The sequence below is a fragment of the Trichechus manatus genome, unplaced genomic scaffold (genome assembly GCF_000243295.1).
Source record: "Trichechus manatus latirostris isolate Lorelei unplaced genomic scaffold, TriManLat1.0 scaffold00030, whole genome shotgun sequence".
NCBI classification, from domain to species: Eukaryota; Metazoa; Chordata; class Mammalia; order Sirenia; family Trichechidae; genus Trichechus; species Trichechus manatus.
In genome coordinates, this window is record NW_004443966.1 from 5,291,763 (window position 1) to 5,311,547 (window position 19,785).

At 40.3% G+C, this 19,785-nt stretch overlaps 2 protein-coding genes across 5 annotated transcripts in view; both read right to left on the reverse strand.

Moving 5' to 3' along the window:
• Positions 1-40: 40 nt before the first annotated feature.
• On the reverse strand, positions 41-13,133 carry GTF2A2 (general transcription factor IIA subunit 2). Of its 3 annotated transcripts, none has more exons than XM_023729689.1 (4): positions 13,000-13,133; positions 7,291-7,411; positions 6,732-6,836; positions 41-2,297 (listed from the first exon to the last, which is right to left on the reverse strand). In XM_023729689.1, exons 2-4 carry the CDS (start codon positions 7,360-7,362, stop codon positions 2,130-2,132), a joined length of 345 nt encoding a protein of 114 aa, XP_023585457.1. In that variant the 5' UTR covers positions 7,363-7,411; positions 13,000-13,133; the 3' UTR covers positions 41-2,129. The 3 variants fall into 3 exon arrangements, with proteins under 3 accessions (XP_023585457.1, XP_023585458.1, XP_023585459.1); XM_023729690.1 differs by having other exon boundaries at positions 12,993-13,078; XM_023729691.1 differs by lacking the exon at positions 13,000-13,133 and adding an exon at positions 12,504-12,709.
• Positions 13,134-14,106: 973 nt separating this feature from the next.
• The window catches only part of BNIP2 (BCL2 interacting protein 2), a 25,189-nt gene continuing 19,510 nt past the window's right edge, over positions 14,107-19,785 (reverse strand). For both annotated transcript variants that reach the window (XM_023729692.1, XM_004374618.3), the window contains one exon: positions 14,107-18,622. In XM_023729692.1, coding sequence (XP_023585460.1) covers positions 18,571-18,622 — 52 coding nt within the window. In that variant the 3' untranslated portion in view covers positions 14,107-18,570. The remainder of the gene's footprint in view (positions 18,623-19,785) is intronic.

Genomic DNA, 19,785 nt, shown 5'->3' on the forward strand with positions numbered 1-19,785 from the left:
ATATTTAAACACACACAGAGAACAGGAACTAATGGTGGTGGTGGTTTGAGGGGTGGGGAGGAAGAGGAGGCAAGGATGAAGAGGGAAGCTGATGACAGAAGTATCTGAGAATTTAATTCCCCTGAGGAAAAAGACAATGCTTCCCTCTCCACCTTCATGCTAGAGAAAAACCTAGTTTTACTACATTTTGTTCAGGTAACTGTTATATAACCACACTTTTTTTTCTAGGTCCTCTACTGTCTCCCAAATTTTAAATTAAAAAAGAACCATAACAAATAATTAGAAGAGAACTGTATTTAAAGACAGGTCTTGGGAAGAAAACAGATCCAAATACTAGCTTCTTTATTAGGAACTCAACTTTATCTCAGAAAGCCGACTTCGGAAATGAAATGAGCTTACTACGGCAGCACCTCATTTATCTGGCCTCACTGAGGAATGCTATCTTCTTCATTACTCAGACTTACCTGTCTGTAAATGCCAAACCATTTATACTTTAATTCTGGAGACAAATTTCTAAGATTTCATTCTTTTCTGCGGATACAGAGTACATGGAACACAGTCTAAGCGTTCCCTGAGTGCTCACGGGGTTTTTCGTTGGTGACCCAGCACTACACAGTGCTGTAAGCCAGAGAAGCTCCTCAGGAGCCACCGCCATAGCTATGGATTTGCTCCTTCTCCTCCACTGAGGTTTGGAAAAACCAGTATCTTACATCTTTCAGCAAAGGCAGTACACTCCAAGGACTCCCAGACGGGAGCTCCTAGGAGTAAAATACAAATCTTACATGGATGCTGTGATGTTATTCAGGTTGCTCAGAGACCTTCTTTACTCACTTCTTACTTACACTGCTCCTTGTAATGACAAAAAATACCCAAGGATCTGATGACTGTATTCAAAAGTCATCTACGTCTAAAGTTCTTAGAATGACTGTTCCTAATTAACCTTCTGAAAGGTACAAATCACCGTAACTTTCTGAGACTTTTGAGACTTTCTGATGCCTAGAACAGACTATTTCTTTAAAAAGGACTAAAGGCATAATTTTATACATCCATTAAAAATGAGGCTTAATAATAATTAATGTCTTATGTATGAAAAATGATATATTTACAAATGTGTGTAAACACATACATATACATTGCTATAAAAACATACATAATAGAATGTTATGCAGTAAAATATTAAAAGTGGTAAGTTATCTACAGGTGGTATTACATATAGGAGCCCTGGTGGTGCGGTGGTTAAAGAGCTCGGCTGCTAACCAAAAGGTCAGCAGTTCAAATCCACCAGTTGCTCCCTGGAAACCCTATGAGGCAGTCCTATTCTGTCCTATAGGGTTGTTATGAGTCAGAATTGACTCGAAGGCAATGGGCTTTTGGTTTTGGGGTGTTTACATATGATGTTTCTTCTGCGTGCTTTTCTGTAGTCTCTGCATTTCTTCAATGACTAGACATACCTTTTGAAATCCAATATATAAAACAAAAAGTTCAATCAATAATCTGAGAAATGGAGGGCATCACTTTCTATATTTCTCTGTTTTTCCTTTTCAAAACTCCCTTCCTGAAGAATGACCGTCTTCTCTATTTAATTTCAGGAAGAGCTGCTTTAAACACGAAAAGTTCAGAAAATAAAGTGAAGGTAAGTATATATTTAAAATATAATTAGCCAAAAGGAAACGACTCACTATGGAACAGAAAGCAGAGCTAACTTCCTAGGAACAGGTTCTGCACAAATGTACCAGGTTGAATGTTTACCATTATGGCTGCCAGGGTTTTCACGGCTAACTACAATCTGCTTTTAAATAATCACTTTTTAAAAACTATAAAATGTATAGGTACCTAGTAACACAAAAACCAGAGGATAAATTGTCAAAATTCATCATCACTCCCTTAAAAGGAAAACGTGGTTGTGAAAGGCTGAGAAACACTGGGCATCTGTAACTGAAGTAAGGCAGAGAAGCTTACTAACGCAGGTTTAACTGTGGAAGCAGCCCACACGGCATGTGCAGTGTGCACACTAAGGTCAGACAGGGCTGTCTGAGCTCCGGAGTCAGAGGCTAGCTGGGACAGGTGCCAGGTTTCTAGAGGGAGGCTGTTCAGATAAAGGTTTTCTAAAGGTTCATAAAAACAAGATTTCAAGGAGTTTGGCTTTCACAGTAATGAGGCGAACACTTACTTTTACCATCACAGGCTACAATTTTCACTTTATCCACTTTAATAAGCTCTGTCACCTCTCTGAATTCAACATCATTCAAAACAAAAGTCCACACATTATCGCAGAATCTGTACGTATTTAGAGAGCCCTTTAAAACAAAACATTTAGACATACCATGAAGTCATTTTTTCCCTCACATTTTTCTCCAATGTAAGAGAACTCAGCTACCAAGTACATAATTCTTAACAGTATATGTATGATTATTTAACACTTAAAGATTTTCCTTAATTCTAATCATATCACCTACTTAAAAAAACACACGCACACCAACAGAGCCTAGATTCATTTACTAGGAGCTGAACGATATTTTAACTAGTGGACTGTTTCAGCACTGCAGGGTCTGCACATCACTTACCTCAGATCTGAAGACAAGCTCAGTGGAAACCTGAATTTGTATTTCTACTGCCCTCATGTGGCTAAACTGCAAAAGTTCACTGAATCTTTTATAGAAACACTTTTTAAAAGCTACGTATTTATTGAAAGGAGGCCTGGTAATGCAAAAGGTTATTGGCTTGGCGGTTGAAAAAGGTTGGCAGTTCAAGCCCCCCAGCGGCTCTGTGGGAGAAACACCAGGCAATCTGCTTCTGTAAAGATTACAGCCTCCTAGAACCCTACGTGGCTGCTCTACTGTGTCCCATGGGGTCACTAGGAGTCAACAGCACCCGACAATTACCTTTTTATTGTGTGTGTTAATTCTCTCAACTTTTCAGAAGCAGGGCTTTCCAAGAAACACAGATTAATTTTAACCTTGTGATTGTGCTAGATGCATCACTGTATCAGCCACCAACATTTACTGCCCCATGCAACTGATGCTCTTTTAATTAATAAAAAGTTCTTTTTTCAGAGTTGGAAATTTTGAAAGGAGTGTAGTGAAAGTGCAAGGACAGACATCAACAAAATACAATCAAGACCTGTGAGACACATGCACACCACACTCAGCCATGAAATTCAGTATGTGTGAAGACATTTACATGCCTAAAAAATCATCCTCAGTTCAGAAAAAAGCTTTAAGCACAAAAATGTTCCCTGCAGTGTTACCTGTAACAGCAAAAATTGGATTCCATCTAAACGTCCTCTAAAGTGAGAATGATTAAGGAAGAATAGGGCAATGAGAGCAGAACAGTGCTGTGGAGCTGAGCCACTGACTGCAATGGGAGTACAGCAGGGGCACGCAAGGGTGTGGAGGACACAGCACAGAGCCTGAAGAATGGTTAAGAGTTAATCAAAGGTGAGGCGGGACAGTGGAAAGGAAGAGAAAGAGGTGGAGCAGGGCGGTAGGTTCCAAAGCCAGCTCTCAGGCAAAGGAGACCATGGAGAGCCCTATCCTAGGAGCATCGGGAGGTCGGTGAAGGAGGTGAAGCAGGAGTCCCAGGATCAGATTGCATTTTTGGTGATAGCTTGAAAAATGGATTAGAGGAGAGTATGACTGGCGCAGGAGACACCCTGAGAGGCTGAGGCATCTCAGCTGGCTGAATCTGAATCAGAGAGGTGAAAGAGGGGTCAACAGAACTGGAGAGACGTTAAGAGGCAGAACTTCCAGGGCTTGGCAACTAACTGGATATGGTGGGGTGGAGTGGGGAGAGATGGATCTAAGGTAACTCTTAAGTTTTTGGCTCCAGGAACAACGCATTCACAGAAAAAGTCGATTTAGGAGGAAAACTAAACTTGGGAGTTGCTGAGCGTGAGACATATCTGAGTCATGATGTCCAATAAGCAGCTGCAGTTTAAGAGAAAGCACAGGAGACAGAACATAGCGAATTTAGCTAAAGCCTTGGGGTTGGATGAGATCAGTCGAGAAAAGGATGTGCAAGCGCCCTAGGCAACGCTAGGGAACACCAACAATTAAGTGATAGGCAGAGACAGAAGAAAACCACAGAGGAGGCGAGAGGAAGGTGGCAGAGAACAGAAAAGTTACGACAGGATCTGGTTCAAGACGAACGGGTTTCAAAAAAGAGAATCATCAACAATATCACGAACTGTGCAGGAGATAAAGCAGTAATTTGGCAAGAGTAGTTTCAGTGGAGCGGTGAGAAATTAATGTACGACAAACCATCTATGATACAATGCTAAAGGGGAAAAAAAGACACAAAACTGTGAATGTAAAAAATACACTAAATTAGATTTGCTCATTGGCTACAGTTTGAGACTTAGAAGGCAAACAGCCAAATGCCAACCTCAATGTTCATTTCTGACATCCCTAAACTTATGTATAATCAATGCCCTGGGAGTGTGTAGGCTATTTTCATATCCACTGGTGTTAGCTGTGTCAGTAATGGGAACAAGGCATGTCACTGGGATTTATGGTCAGTACATGAATATTCACTTTCAAATACAAACAAAGCATTTTAGATGTGACTTGGAGTGAAAAATCGACTTATACCTTATATGTTAGAATTCTATTAGTTAATTGGAGTACAAATGTATATACTCAATTTTACTGTAAAATTAAAATGCTATGAAACAAAGCAGTTAATTTTATGTACACAATTATTAAATACTTCCCGATATTTAAAAATATATTGATAATATAATTAAGAGAGTACATCGGCAGGATGACTGTTGAGCTGACAAATCTTACAAAATATAAACACAAGATGAGATTACGTAATAATATAATCTAATCCTTTCAGAATTGTTTGGTGAACTAGCATTGCTAACATGAAATAAAATGACCTTTACTAGATTGAAGGTGAGAATCTATTTTGTATCAAGTATTGTATATTCACTAAAAGAATAACCAATTTTTAAAAAATAAAGTTTTACATTTATTTTTTATATTCAAAAAGTTCCTTTCATATGATAATATTTGGTTTTGGCCAAATACTGATTTTACTGATTTTAACACTCACTCATTTGGCCAGATTGTATATTCAAGGCATCTCTAATAAATATATATATTTTTTACATCTATTCACAACTAGGCAATACTTTTTTTTTTTTAATTTAAATAACATCTTCAAAAGTTAACGATACATGTTCATTGTAGAAACATCATAACAGAGAGAGGAAAAAGGAAACTGTGTAAGTAGAGGGCTATTTTTCTTAATCATTAAATGTTTTAATGTTTGATTAATCACTGTTTGAAGCTCAATACTAGTAACATTTAACTAATTATTACTCTGACTTCATCTGGGGCATACATTCTCTCAAACGATACTATGTTCTTTAAGTCTAGTTATACATATCATTCACTCTGAATTTTCTCCCTAAAATTTAATTCAGCTGAAGGCCCTTGGTAAATAGCTTTCAACTTTATTACAAATAAGTTTCAACACATAAATTATTAAAACTTGAACTCTTATAATCGGGATTTTATAACATTTTTCTAAATAATCTCCCTTATTCGTGTTATTTATATATTAGATTATTCATATCACTTATTCATATTACTTATTCAAATAAGCTAACAATTAAAATAATTAACATGCTATTCTTTCAATGGGTCTTTAATCTTATTGCTAGGCCAGTAAAAATTATTATAAATCAAAATATATATTTAAATGTGATCTATCGATATGGCTTTGAAAATCAGGTATTATCAATGTATTATCTCTTCTGTTTTTGCCATATACAGCAAACTAAAACGAAGGCTATTTGCAAATATTCTGGACTTCAAATTGACCAGATGTGCTGTAACCGAGAAGGGCAGGCTGATGAAAGCCTGAACTAGAGGAGCAGAGGGGGGAAAAGAAAAAGCAAGAATGGAAAAGTTAAGTCCTGGTCAAGACTGAGGAATTATTTTTAGCTTTTGGAAAACAGACAAAACACTCTTCAAGAGAAATGCAAATGTCAAATTACCTCTAATTCTAACTAAACAGATCCAAAAACCAAACCAAACCAATTTTACCAGAATCGTAACTATGAAAACGTCAAGAATTCACGGGTCAAACTTTATAGTCTTAAAGATACGTTTTACTTCAGATCAATTTTTAGGCACGTGAAACTGATCAAGAGCCTTACTCATGTGAACGTAACACACGTGGACTTCACTCCTTCACTGCTGTCAAACGGGGCCTCGTCTGTGTGGTTCGGCGGTGCCCCTGACGTGCAGAACAATCACTGGCATGTGTTAAGTCCTCAAATGTTTGTTGAATAAATAATAAGAGGAGGCGGGAGGCAACATGAAGGTTCTAGAAATGACTCTTTACTTCCCTGGACTGGGTGAAGGTCAGAGTTTGAAAAACATAAACTAAACCTTAGCGATTACTCTGCCACTTACCTTCCATCCTGCAGATAATGTCTCAGGCGTTTGCAATCTCAGTAACTCTTCAGGGAAGGCAGTCAAACATACACAGGCTGATTTGTGACACAATGGAATAAAAATCTAAAAACAACTCTGTATCTCACATTACATGGATGAACATTTGAAAGTAAGTCTAATTTACTTATTATAAAACCAGTTCCAAACTCTGATGGAGACCGATATCTTTTCCTCTTACGATCGATACGTATGTAGGGGCCCTGAAGACACTGTTGGAACAACCACTAGTACAGGCTTCTAGATTTAGGAAAACATCCTTACCCTGAAATTGACTCTGTTCCTGACCCTCTGAGCCAATGCTGAATTTATGGCCTTATCAAACTGAAGGAGAACTTGAAGGGCAAGTTGGGGGGTGATCTGTTGAGACTGAGAAAAAGCAAAGGTCACAAATCTTCTTAGGGAAGAACATTAAAGACTTAAGAAAAAACACAGAACCTATACTAAACAAACAAAAACTTAATACATCTTATTGAAGCCCATAAAACATATCTAAACAAACGGACATACTCAGTATGTTCTTAGATGGGAGGTCTATGTAAAAAGATTAATTCTCTAAATATTGAAATAAAAATTCAAAATGCTAATTTAAACCTTGAAAGACTTTACTTATTTGTTAAATGAGACAGAATGATCTCTGGCCTGTCAATCGGGCAGTGTCATGAGTGGCTTGTAGTCAGGACTCTGAGGTTATCTGTCAGTCAGGGAGACTGACTTGCTGGGTCACATGGTCCAAGTGCTTTTACCGCTTTGCCTGGATAAGGGGTATGGCCAGAATAATTAGGCCTATCTAAGTAAAAACGTTTGATTGTTAGTCTCCCACCTGTATGAGCTCATCTAGGCTCTCCTGAAGACTGTTTCCCAAAGTGGTATTTCTGTATAACTGATATGCCATGGCTTAGGTGGAAGAAATGGTTTTTCTTATTCAGGCTTGCATTGATGTCCTAAAAATTTAATATAAAAGTGTTAAAAAGATTATAACATTATAAATTACATATATAACATAGGCTACTTCATATATCCTAACATATACTATTTCAACTCTCAGTAATTGCAAATTGCTATACAGTAATTTTAGAACTACAGGGACTATTTAAAAACAATTTTTCTGTGGTTTTGACGTAGACGCCGACACCCCTTTACGCAGGAAGTTGCTGTTGTTACGTGCCATCAAGTCAGCTCCGAGTCACAGCGACCTGATGTGAAACAGAACAACGCGCTGCCTGGTCCTTCTCAGCTTGAAGAATACGATGAGTAAAGTCATAGAGAAAAGGTGTGCGTCAGGGCTGCATCCTTTCACCACACTTATTCCATCTGTATGCTGAGCAAATATTCTGAGAAGCCAGACTATATGAAGTAAGAATGTGGCATCAGGACTGGGGGAAAGACTCATTAGCGACCTGCAATACGCAGATGACACAACCTTGCTTGCTGAAAGTGAAGAGGACTTGAAGCACTTACTGACAAAGATCAAAGACCACAGCCTTCAGTATGGACTACACTTCAATATAAAAAAAATAAAAATCCTCACAACTGAAACAATAAGCAACATCATGAAAAATGGAGAAAAGACTGTAGTCGTCAAGGATTTCATTTTACCTAGATCCACAATCAACACCCACGAAAGCAGCTGTCAAGAAATCAAGCAACTTATTGCACTGGGCAAAACTACTGTCAAAGACCTCTCTAAAGTGTTAAAAAGCAAAGATGTCACTTTAAGGACTAAGGTGTGCCTGACCCAAGCCACGGTATTTTCAATTGCCTCATATGCATGTGAAAGCTGGACAATGAATAAGGAAGACCTAAGAAGAACTGATGCCTCTGAATTATGGTGTCAGCAAAGATACTGAATATACCACAACTGCCAGAAGAAGGAACAAATCTGTCTTGGAAGAAGTACAGCCAGAATGCTCCTTAGAAGCGAGGATAGTGAGACTTAGTCTCTTGTACTTTGGACATGCTATCAGGAGGGATCAGTCCCTCCAGAAGGACATCATGCTTGGTAGAGGGTCAGCGAAAGGGATGGACTGACACAGTGGCTGCAACAATGAGCTCAAACATAGCAATGACTGTGAGGATGGCACAGGACCGGGCAGTGTTTCATTCTGTTGTACACAGGGTTTCTATGAGTGGAACCAACTCAACGGCACCTAACAACAACAAAGCTGTAGAAAGGTGAAATGATAAGGTCTGTGGAGAGAACTGTTCTGTATATTAGGGTGGAACAATGAACAGGGAGCGTCAGGAGATGAGGCTGACAGAAAAGCATGGATGGACTTTGGCCAGGATTTTACAGTGCAGGTAACGGGGAGCCATTGAAGCATTTTAGGCAGGAAAGGCCAGCCAAATGGACAGCAATGTGAAGAATGCATTTGAAGGCAAGATTAGAGAGGGCTGAGGGCTAGACCAGCGTAGCAGTAGTAGATTTAACAAACAGTTACTGAGCTTCTGCTACATGTCAGACAGAAGACTGCTGACCTCGTGGCACTTTCAGTCTAGAAATGACATGAGGAGATACATTTGAGGAATCATCATCAGGTAAAAATCAGCAGAACAGTCAGTTTTCACATTATACAGCTTATCAGTAACATCTGACACAGTAAGTCATTTCTGCCTTCTTAAAAATTTTTTTTTTTTTTTGGCTTGTGGGACATCACCCTCAGTTCTCTCCTCCTACCTCACAGGTACCCCTGCACTTCTTGTTTTCTTTTGCTGGTTCCTCCTCAGCTTCCTGATTTCTAACTATGGAAATGCCCTAAGGCATCCAGGCTTATGACTTCAAATACCATTTATCTGCTGATGAGGAGTCCTGGTGGTGCAATGGTTAAGTGTTTGGCTGCTAACTGAAAGGTCAAACCCACCAACTGCTCCACAGGAGAAAAGACCTGGCAATCTGATCCTGTAAAGATTACAGCCTAGGAAACCCTACAGGGCAGTTCTACTGTCACACAGGGTCACTGTGAGTGGGAATTGATTCGACAGCACACAACAACATCTGCTGATGACTCCCGCATTTCTATATCCAGCCCTGACTTCTCCCCTTGGACCCACATATAAAGCTGCCTAGTTGACAACAGATGGAAATATCAAGTATCTCAGATTTAATTTGTCATAAAATCAAATTCCTGATACTACTCCCCAAAACCTGCTCTGTCCTGTCTCCCCACCTCAGTAAACAGTAACTCTGATCTCCCAGTAACACTGCCCCAAAACCTTAAGTCATCAATAACTTCCTCCCAACACACATCTATCCCACCAGGCAATCCTTTCCGCTCTTCCTTCTAATTATAGCCAGACTCTGACAACTTCTACCATCTCCACTGCTGCCACTCTGCCCAAGTCACCATCATGTCACTAAGATTACCATTAAGTGATCTGCTCTCCCTGTTTCTACCCCTGCCCACCCACCGCCACTCCCTCACAACAATCACTGAGCCTTTTAAGACGTTAAGTCAAACCACATCACTCATCCATCCAAAATCCTCCAGTGGCAGCATCTCATCTCACCCAGAAAAAGAAGTCCTTCCAATGGTTTGCAAGACCTACAAGACCTGGGCGCCCCACTATCTCTCTGACCTTAGCTTCCCCTGCTCAGCCCCTCACTCTGCTCCAGTCAGACTGGCTCCTTGCTATTCTTCAATACAACAGGCGTGTTCTTGCTACAAGGACTTTGCACTGACTGTTCTTGCTGTGAACATTCTTCCAAGATACCTGCATGGTTCTGCCCTCATCGCATTCATCTCTGCTCCAATGTCCCCTAATCAAAGAGGTGTTCTGTGACCAATGTATAGAAACGAATTACCCCTTTCCTCCTCACACTGCTTTGTTTTCATTCATACCAATAATCAAAGCTGATGCATATGTGCTTATTTTTAAGTCTCTATCTACTAAAATATATGCTTCATGAAGGCAGAGACTTTTGTTCAGTTATATATTTACCGCCTAGGACAGCTGCCTAGTATGCAATATGTATTCAGTAAGTACTTGTGTGAGTAAATGACTTGGTGGTATGTCAAACTGCTGGTATCTTAATATTACAGATGTATCCAAGTGTGACACAAAGTTTTCTACTTTATAGAAGAAAGTGAAGCAACGAACTTTCAGATTCTCACAACCACAACTAACTGCCTACCAACATCCACACCCATATACTGCGCCTTCCTGTCACTGTATCTGATGTATGCTTTTATCTAAATCAGTCCTTCCACACTCAAGAAAACTGCTCCAACAAGTTGACTGTTTCTTTTCTCCCTCACCATCAAATCTCTCCTCTCTACAGATCATTCTCATTAGCAAACAAACAGGCGGATACTTCTCCCACCTTAAAAAAGATTAAAAAAACCTCCATCCATTTCCCCTGCCAATTACTGTCCTAATTCTCTATTCCCTTTGCCGCAGAACTCCTAACAGTCTCCCATCCATTTTCTTCTTAAACTCAGTCCCTTCTTCTTCTTTTTTTTTTGGCCTCCAGAACTCAAAAGAAACAGAAGGTCAAGATCAGCTATGACACTGCCAAAGCCAGTTCTCAATCCTCTCCAGACCTGAGTATCTGGCACAGTTGATCAACCTTCCCCTTTGAGAAAGGATCTTCACTTGGCTTCTGGGACACCATGCTTTTTGGATTGTCCTCTTATCTCACTGGATCCCCCTTCCCAACATCCCTTCTTGGTTAAGCCTCTTCTCTCTGAACTCTTACTGTCACAGGATAAAATCCTTGACAGCGGCTGCTTGTTGTGATAACATTCCTTAGTGATAACATTCAGTCTCACGGCTTTGAAGACTCCTGCTGATGATTTCCAGTCACACACTAGTGCAGACCTCTCGCCTGTATTCACTCCTGGGTCCAACTGTGTACTCACCAACTCCACTTGAAATCTTTTCCATCTCAGCTGATATAACTCCATATTCCATGGTCTTAGGCAAAACCTTGGAAATCATACTCCACTCCTCACACCCCTCATCTTACCCACCACATCCAATCCCTAGCAAATCCTGTAAATTCTGCCTTCAAAATGCATTCGAAACCCAGCCATTCCTCACCGTCTCCCCTGTTTCATCCTGCTGTGAAGCACTGTCATCTGTCCTTTGGCTTACTGCCTCCTAGCTGGTTTCCCTGTTTCCACGCCTGCCCCTGCTACACTCATCGCAATTTAGCAGCCAAGGTGATCTTTTGAAACACAGGTTATGACATGTCTGTCTTCTGCTCAGAACCGCCACGGCTCCCATTTGACTGAGCTCTTACAAAGATCCAGCTATCCATTACCTCTGACCTTATCCACTATTCATATCCCCCTTGCTTACTCCCTTTCCAGATAGGCTAACTTCCCTGCCATTCCTTGAACATGACAGGCATGCTCCTGGCCCAGAGCCTTTTGTCCTTTCTGCCTGGAATGCTCTTTTCCCCGATAATCATTTGGCTAACTCTCTCAATTCTTTAAAGTCTTTGCTCAGGTACACCATATTTAAACACCAACACCCACCTCCACTTTGGAACATACCCAACCTCCTTATCCTGTTCTAGTGTTCTGACGGCACCATCGCCTTCTAGCGTATCATACAGTTTACTTATCGCATGCCTCCTCCAATAGGGTGCAAACTACTCAAGGGCAAACAGTTTTGTCTGGTTCGTTTGCTGAAGTAAATCAGGCACTTAGAGCAGTACTGGATACACAGTAGGAGCCAAAGAAACATTTTTCAATAAATTAGTGAAGGCAAAACATCAGGAAAGAAGTGTGGGGTGTGTGTAGGGGCGGAGGGAGGTAAGGAAGGGTCAAAAGTGCAAGAAAAGAGGTCTCAATCAGCAGATAAAAAACCGACAACGTAGGAGTACAGAATCTTGTGTCATGCTCCACTTGACAAAAGTCTAAGAAAAAACAGCTATACGTTATCTAAACATTTGTTAAAATTACTCACTGGAACGAACTCACATTCTTAAAAATTCTTTGTGAAGTGTTCACGTATTTTAGACGTGATATAAGCCACAGAAACTTAGGACTACCTCATTTTGCAGTTTAGAAATTTAATTTAGAAGGCTACCGATTCGGAAGTGATTAAACAGTCCTCGTCCTTCTTGATCAAACAACCCAGTTTAAATTCCTTCCTCGGTCGGAGTTCTCACGAAGAAAGTTGGAAGGCAGACTTCAAACACGCGGGAAGCACAGGAAGGAGACCCCTCTGGAACGCGCTCCCTGGGTATTCGGCAACCACCACCAACCAAGCAGCCGGGTCGCTAACCTGGACGCCTGAAGACCATCACCCGGCTCAGGCGCCGCTGCGAGGCTGACGCCCTCTCCCAGCTGCGCTCAGCTGCGGGTGGTGCGCGTGGGCGCCCCGCTGACACGTCTCCCGCCGCTCGCCTCCCGTGTCGGTACCGACCCGGGCATCCCCGCAGCGAAGCCGGTGCCCGGCCGACCCTGCGCACCGGAACCAAGGGCCTTCAAGCCCCCTCGCAGAGCCCAGCCGCAGCCCCAGCTCGGGGGCCGGCAGGGAGCGCGGGCCCGGCTTTCCCTCCCCGCCCCAGCTCACCCGGTACCTGTGGGGAAGGCGCTTCCCGCCGCCGAGCGGACAGCAGCCCTACAGGAGCCTCCTTCCAGACCACCTCTTCAGCGGCCGCAGAAACCGCAGCCCTCGGCGACGACCCGGAAGTGCTCGCGGAACCCGGAAGTGACACCACTTCAGAGGCCCGCCCACTTCTTGCTTGCGCCCGCCACTCACGACGTGCGCGGGAAGGGCGGGTGTGGAGAGAGGGGTATGGAGCTGGCTTAGAACAGCTAAATAAATTAAAACCCAAACCCGCTGCCGTCACTTCCGACTCATAGTGACCCTATAGGGCGGAGGAGAACTGCCCCACAGGGTTTCCAAAGAGCGGCTGCTCGATTCGAACTGCCGACCTTTCGGTTAGTAGCCGAGCTTTTAACCACTGCGCCACCAGGGCTCATTAGAATAGCCCACAGGCTTACTTTTCCAATAGCCAGGGTGCAGAAGCCAGCTTATGTGATCCTTTTTAAGGAGATTATAATATTTAGGGACTAATCTCCACTGTTAGATGCCCAATTTAAGAAATGTAGGCCCGGCAACTCGAAGACAAATTCTTAAGATTATGGCAGGGTATTTCTTTGACCATTCAAAACAGGGCTGCAATTCATTTAGCCTCAACAAGCTTTCAGTTTGCGATGAATGAAGAATTTTAACTTCGGATAATTTATATTTAAAACTTTGTGTCTAACGCGTAACAAATATTTTAATATGTATTTCGAGTTTACATAATGCCAATTTCCTTTGTCAGTGCATGGTATGCTAACTGTGGATTAAAGCAAACAGTAAATGCAAAAACAAGCGTCCAGAACTGGAACCTCCCAGGTGGTCTATGAACAGGTTCTCATTATGCTATTTTTGAGTTATTTCTTGAACTGATTTCACCCTAGGATTCCCCACCAATTAAAATAATTCTAAACCGTGAAATACCAAGTTTGATTATAGTTAAGACATTGTTTACAATTAAACCAGGGTGCAGCCAGACTACATAAAGAGAAACAAGAGTAAAGTTCTAAAACGATCTGAAAGGTTTACAAGATAATCCAGGGTAAAAAATTAGCAGCAGAGTCGAAAATAGAAAAATGTGATAAAATGAGGCAAAAACAAAATTTCCAATTCATTTATTTAAAGTCATTAATGTTGCAAAAATAAGCTGTGCAACAAACCAGGACAGGAGTTACTGTAATTCCTTACAGGCCAAAGGAAAACGAAATATTACATCTCCTTAGTAAATCAGACCAGCCCCAGGATTTCTTATAGGGACCACATCAACAGTTAGTTTACAAACAGAGTTACCAGAACTGAATTTCTCACCCTGTAAACTGACAGGACTAGTCTAGGCAACATCACCTGAATAGCTGTAAACACGATCACACTACATTAATTTTGTCTAAATGACAGCATGTGAACTTGTGGTAACAAAGTATTTTTGAAATTAAAGTGCATTCGTTCTAACAAACTCCGGATTGTGTTCTACATGAATGGTGTCCCAACAGCTGTTATCAAGTCAGTGGGCATGAACACCACCAATATTTACTAGCGAATTTTAAACACCTGTTTAAGGGACGTAACTTTAGACAGCCCGTATACAAAAAGTGCAGTGGAGCAGCTGACAGTTTTTAACAGTATTTTACACATTCCTCCTTAGTCAAAATGAATGTGAAAACACATAAAAATCTCAAAATTCACATTTTAACCCTTTTAAGAATGTCTTATAAAATTAGACAGTTATCTGCAACTGCCTAATATCCCCATAGTATTAAACTCTTGGTCTGGTGCTTGATTTGTTATCAAATGCTTTATGTGATTTTTTACATAGCATTTTTTTTTTTAATTTAGTTCTCAAAACAAGAAATGAGATCACACACACACACACACACACACACACAGTTGCAACCAATGGTTCTGCGTAACTTTTAGTATCACTCTTTACCGTTGCACACTCCGCCCTATTTCGGTTACTATTTAGAACTTTGGAGTCCCTGGGTGGTGCACACGGTTAATGTGCTCAGCTGCTGAAAGGCTGGAAATTCAAGTCTACCAGAGGCACCTGAGAAGAAAGGCCTGGCAACCCACTTCTGAAAAATCAGCCACTGAATACCCTATTGAGCACAATTCTACTCTGACACACACGAGCTGGAATCAACTTGATGACAACCGACATTTAGAAGGTTAAAGGAAAATTACATGACTGGGCCTCATCATTGACCTAATGCATTCAGAATCTTAGGAAGGGGTGGGGGAACGTGAAGGCCACTCGTTAACTCTTCTGTACCAGCTCAGAGCATGGAATAGATAACTCTCCCCATCCCTTCTCTCACCATGCAGCTGACCCTCCCAGCAACTCAGTCTACACAATTCCTCTTCTCTAAGACAAGCTCTCTAACAGAATAGTGGGCCTAACTTATTAAGTACATTGATTCTTCCATCTACCCCATCCCTCTGACATTTGTTTTATGATTCACTTTTCAAATATACCTATAGGTTGGGAAAGAACAGGCATCAAAACAAAGTAGAATGGTGTAGTGATCTCTATTTTCAGCCTGTCTCCTCCTCCCTTCTGATGGAGTGATGTCAATTGTCCACATATAACGTGGGACAGGGAAGATGAAGCTACTGTCATCTTGGATACAACCACACCAACCTCATTAGGAAACTGGCTACCTCTACTGAACAAATCCTAATTTAGCTGTCAATTAAATCTAAAAAGCCACTTCTGCATTAAATCAAGCACTCTTCCAAATTCCCTGAGCAGTCACATAAAAATAGATAGTAATGCTATATAGTCATTTAAAGGAAGTCTCTACCAAAAAGTGGATCCTTTACCTTCTAAAAATTTCTGGGATTATTTTACAGTGGAAGAAATCATAGCTACAGATATATATACCCGTCAATCAGCAGACTTCAGTATTCAGTGTGGTGTACTAGACAGTGATGTCCATTTTGGAAGACTGCATTCAAGTATACCAACCACAGAATATGAAAAAGAACCCAGTCCTAAGCTTTCATCTGAGCAGTGGAACTGCTGACCCTCTCTGTTTAAACCTGCTTCTGTATGAGGAGACACAGAAAGCAGAGGAAAATATGAACTCTTGGAAGCACAAGCACAATTTATTTCAATGTATTATCAGTCTTTTTCCCCTTTGCTCCCACGTCTCCTTATTGACACATTCTGTGTGTCGCCCGCCATGTTTTCTTGCTGGATCCAGGAATAGCAGCACCAGCAGCCACACGTGCAGTACTTCCCTCAACAGGGTTAAATTCAGTGGCATCTTAGACAACAGCTAACTCTTCACCCCTTTATAGTTTTCTTTCTCTTACTTCCTTATTTTATCTTCCTACCCAATTGCCCTGCCAGACTCTATTAGACCATATTTTTTCATACCTCCCTCTGAGTTAAAGACTGTTAAGCTTAAATTGTGCGGTCAATGTCCTAGTAGAATGCAGGCTTTTTCTAGTTAAAAAAAAAAAAAAAAGTCAGGGAAAGTTTTCACTTTTGGAACAAGTTGCATCTATAGTTAGAACAATGATTGCAAAAGCAAGAGTCAATAACACAATAAAGAGTTAAAATCATTCCTTGCATTTTTCAAACAGAAGAACTGAGTACTTAATATGGTGGAAAACCACCTATTAAAACACTCAGCCCCTTTGAACAAGACCCACAGATGAAAGCCTACTCAAAATGCTCTATAAACGAAGAATGTGATCACGTTTCACTAGGACCCTTTACCCATAATACCCACACTATGGATTCAGAAGGAATGCCTCAGTTGTTGGTGGTCTCTTCCCCAACACGAGTGTCGCTGAGATTTGTGCAGTAATGGTTTTGGCTTTATTCACCACAATGGCATTAGTTCAGAGTCTGCCTACAGGTGCTGAGGGTAAATCCAGGATAAACCAAGAAGCTGCTCAGGAATCTCTCATGTTGGGAAGCCCCCAGCATCTCCACGACTGGATTTAAGTTAGCGCGCCAAGTTCATGACCGAGGAGGACAAAAACGAAAGGAAAACCCCCTTTTGTAACAGGAACTTCATACTAAGAAAGGCAATGGTAAGAGCCACATGTGTGTTCAGTCTAGAACAGAATAAACCTTAAAAACTTAGCTCACATCCACTTCGGTTTTGCTACCCTAGGTCACTCTTGTGTAAAATACCTTCGAGGCAGGGCTGCAGAGTAGTGTGCTTGGAGGGTATTAAGTTTACCAAATACGTATGGATCACACCAGTATACAGACACAGTACTAGATTCGTTCACGTACCTGAACGTTACTGAATCACACTTAACAGCCCCAGCCTGTGGTAAAGCTGCTGTTGTAGAGTGGTTCTGTGCATAATTAAGTTCTTGGAAGCACAAGCACAATTTATTTCAATGTAAAGTACAGGTATTTATCAAATTAAACAAGGAGTTTATACACTTTTATCAAATGTGTCATCAAAAACAGCACAGTACAATGGTGCTCTAAGACTTACAAAGTTAACCTAATTTACAGTACTGTCAAATACAATTCAACAGAAATGTGGAAACATACCATAAGTGACTAGGTCAAACACCTACCATTTACAAGGAACTGATATGGAAGTATTTTGGTAAAGTGCCCACACTGAGAGCAGTTTAAAAAGCAGCCCTTGTTTTCTACGGAGGAAGTAGTGACAGTAAATAACTCATCACATTCTCTCTAACAGCACACAGCACTCATACCAGGTCCGGGGAGTCATACCCTGGACACACAGCTTATTTCACATTAGTGAACAAATTTAAGATTTTTATAAAGTTCTGACTTTTGGCCAGAAGATAAAATGTTCCATATATACATCTATACACAGTCCAATTCCAAATCTCTTAAATTCTCTAGCTCCAAAGATGGCTTTTTGACTTGTCTTTAAGCTTAAAAAGGAAGGTGTGCAATGCACTTGTATTTGAGCTTCAGAATTAAGGAACAATATACATTATGTGAAAAAAAAATTAGGATAGTACTAATCTACTTAGATTATGTACATAAACAAACAGGATCTTTGGGCATTCATGAGACCCAGTTTAACTGTCTCTCACTTCTAAGCAACTTAATTTTCTAAGTTACCCAGGAAATGTATCTAACCATTTACAAAAACAAAATTTCTAACATGCACTTTACAAAATCATGGTCTTATTTATCTGCATATTTTTCCACAAGACGGTATACATTAAAAAATATTGCTCAAAAACATAAAAATATATATTATCTCTTTCCTTTACCATTTATGCATATAAATATTTTACTGAACGAAGATGCATCATTCAATAAACAAATCCAAAAACCGCTTTATATAAAGTGTGGTTCTGATACTGCAATATAAAATATAAAATGATTACAATATAATTAGCTATTAAAGAGCTAAATTCAAGAGATTTGCAAACCAATACAGCAGTGAACAGTCTCTTGTACAAAAGTCCGTTAAGAAAAAGTCAAGTCAATTTGTAATGGGTTACATAAAAATAAGGGTCAATAAATGCATTATAAATGCAAAAAAAAAAAAAAAGAGCATTGCTTCATTGACCCATTCTTCAGTCTTGTGTGGACTAGATGCCAAACTTACTGTTCACTTTTTGGCTCATCTTGTTTTCCATTAAGCTCTTGATCAACTCTGTTAAAAACAATACAGATAATGAAAGACCAGCGACTGAATGATTTTCTTTCTAAAATAAGTACTTTTAGCACAGAATATCATTCTGTTAAAAACAAAGCTTTGCAAAGAAGCAAACGTAGTAAAAAAGGTTACCGAACATTACTTCCCCAACCAGGAAAGAGAAATTTTAAAGGCAAGACAACACTGGCAAGAATCGTAACTCTTTTTTTTTTTTTTTAACAATTACAAAATATCTTACATAAACGTACAATATATTTTCTTAAAGTTCAAAGTACAACTCCATATTAAAATGTTGAACTGTAGTTTGGCTGGAGCAAAGATCCAAGTGATGAGAGAGACTGGCAGGAAAAACAACTTCTTAAAAAATGATTTTGTTAGCTAAAATAATAAAGTGCCACTAATGCCACCAATTGATCAATTAATATTTTTAAATTAAGCGATAAAAACGCATGTTCACAGAAACCATAACTGTTCTCCAAGATTTATGGGTAGACTAGGAATGTCCTTCACTTGGTTTAACAGTAAAGAGCCCTAAGAATTTAACATTCAGAAATATCTAGATGAAGATTAAAAATCTCAGTGGAACTAGTGGTAGGCTGCACAAAGACCATACCAAAATTTAAGCAAGTGAGGATGAGAAGACTACATAGTTACCACACAATTATAGAGAACCCTCCAAAGATAATACACAACAATCTAGCACTACTACATTTGTAGGAGTCTGAATGACCGATGGGGGGTATTGAAGCCATCTGGTATGACGTATGAAGGTACTTTCCACACTGGTTTCCATTACTGTGATCATCATGCGCCTGAACATGACTGAATCAGACCTAAAAGCCCTGGCCTGTGCTAAAGCCAGATTATCAACAGTTAAAAATATTTTTATAATGGTATCAAAAATTTCAAAGGTACGCACTCTTGATATGGCATGTAATATATACCACTATTTTCCACATCTGAAATACCCTTATGAACTACCTTATGAACCAATTTCATAATGACTTTGTTTTTAAACTTAGTGGAAATATTTTAAGAATGGGTCACATGTGCACTGAGTGGGCTGTACCACTTAAAGTCATTACACTCCAGCACTCACAGTTTTGTACCCCCCACCCCCATCACCAGGCCTCAACGGGGACAGTCCACCCTCGGTAAGC

What these genes read in the sequence shown, in the direction of transcription:
- GTF2A2 (XM_023729689.1), bottom strand. Translation starts at nt 7,362, where the DNA reads ATGGCATATCAGTTATACAGAAATACCACTTTGGGAAACAGTCTTCAG. An exon ending in GCCTAGATGAGCTCATACAG is followed by an intron (nt 6,837 to 7,290) that starts GTGGGAGACTAA and finishes GCTTTTTCTCAG; the next exon opens with TCTCAACAGATCACCCCCCA. An exon ending in GGAACAGAGTCAATTTCAGG is followed by an intron (nt 2,298 to 6,731) that starts GTAAGGATGTTT and finishes TTTGTTTTAAAG; the next exon opens with GGCTCTCTAAATACGTACAG.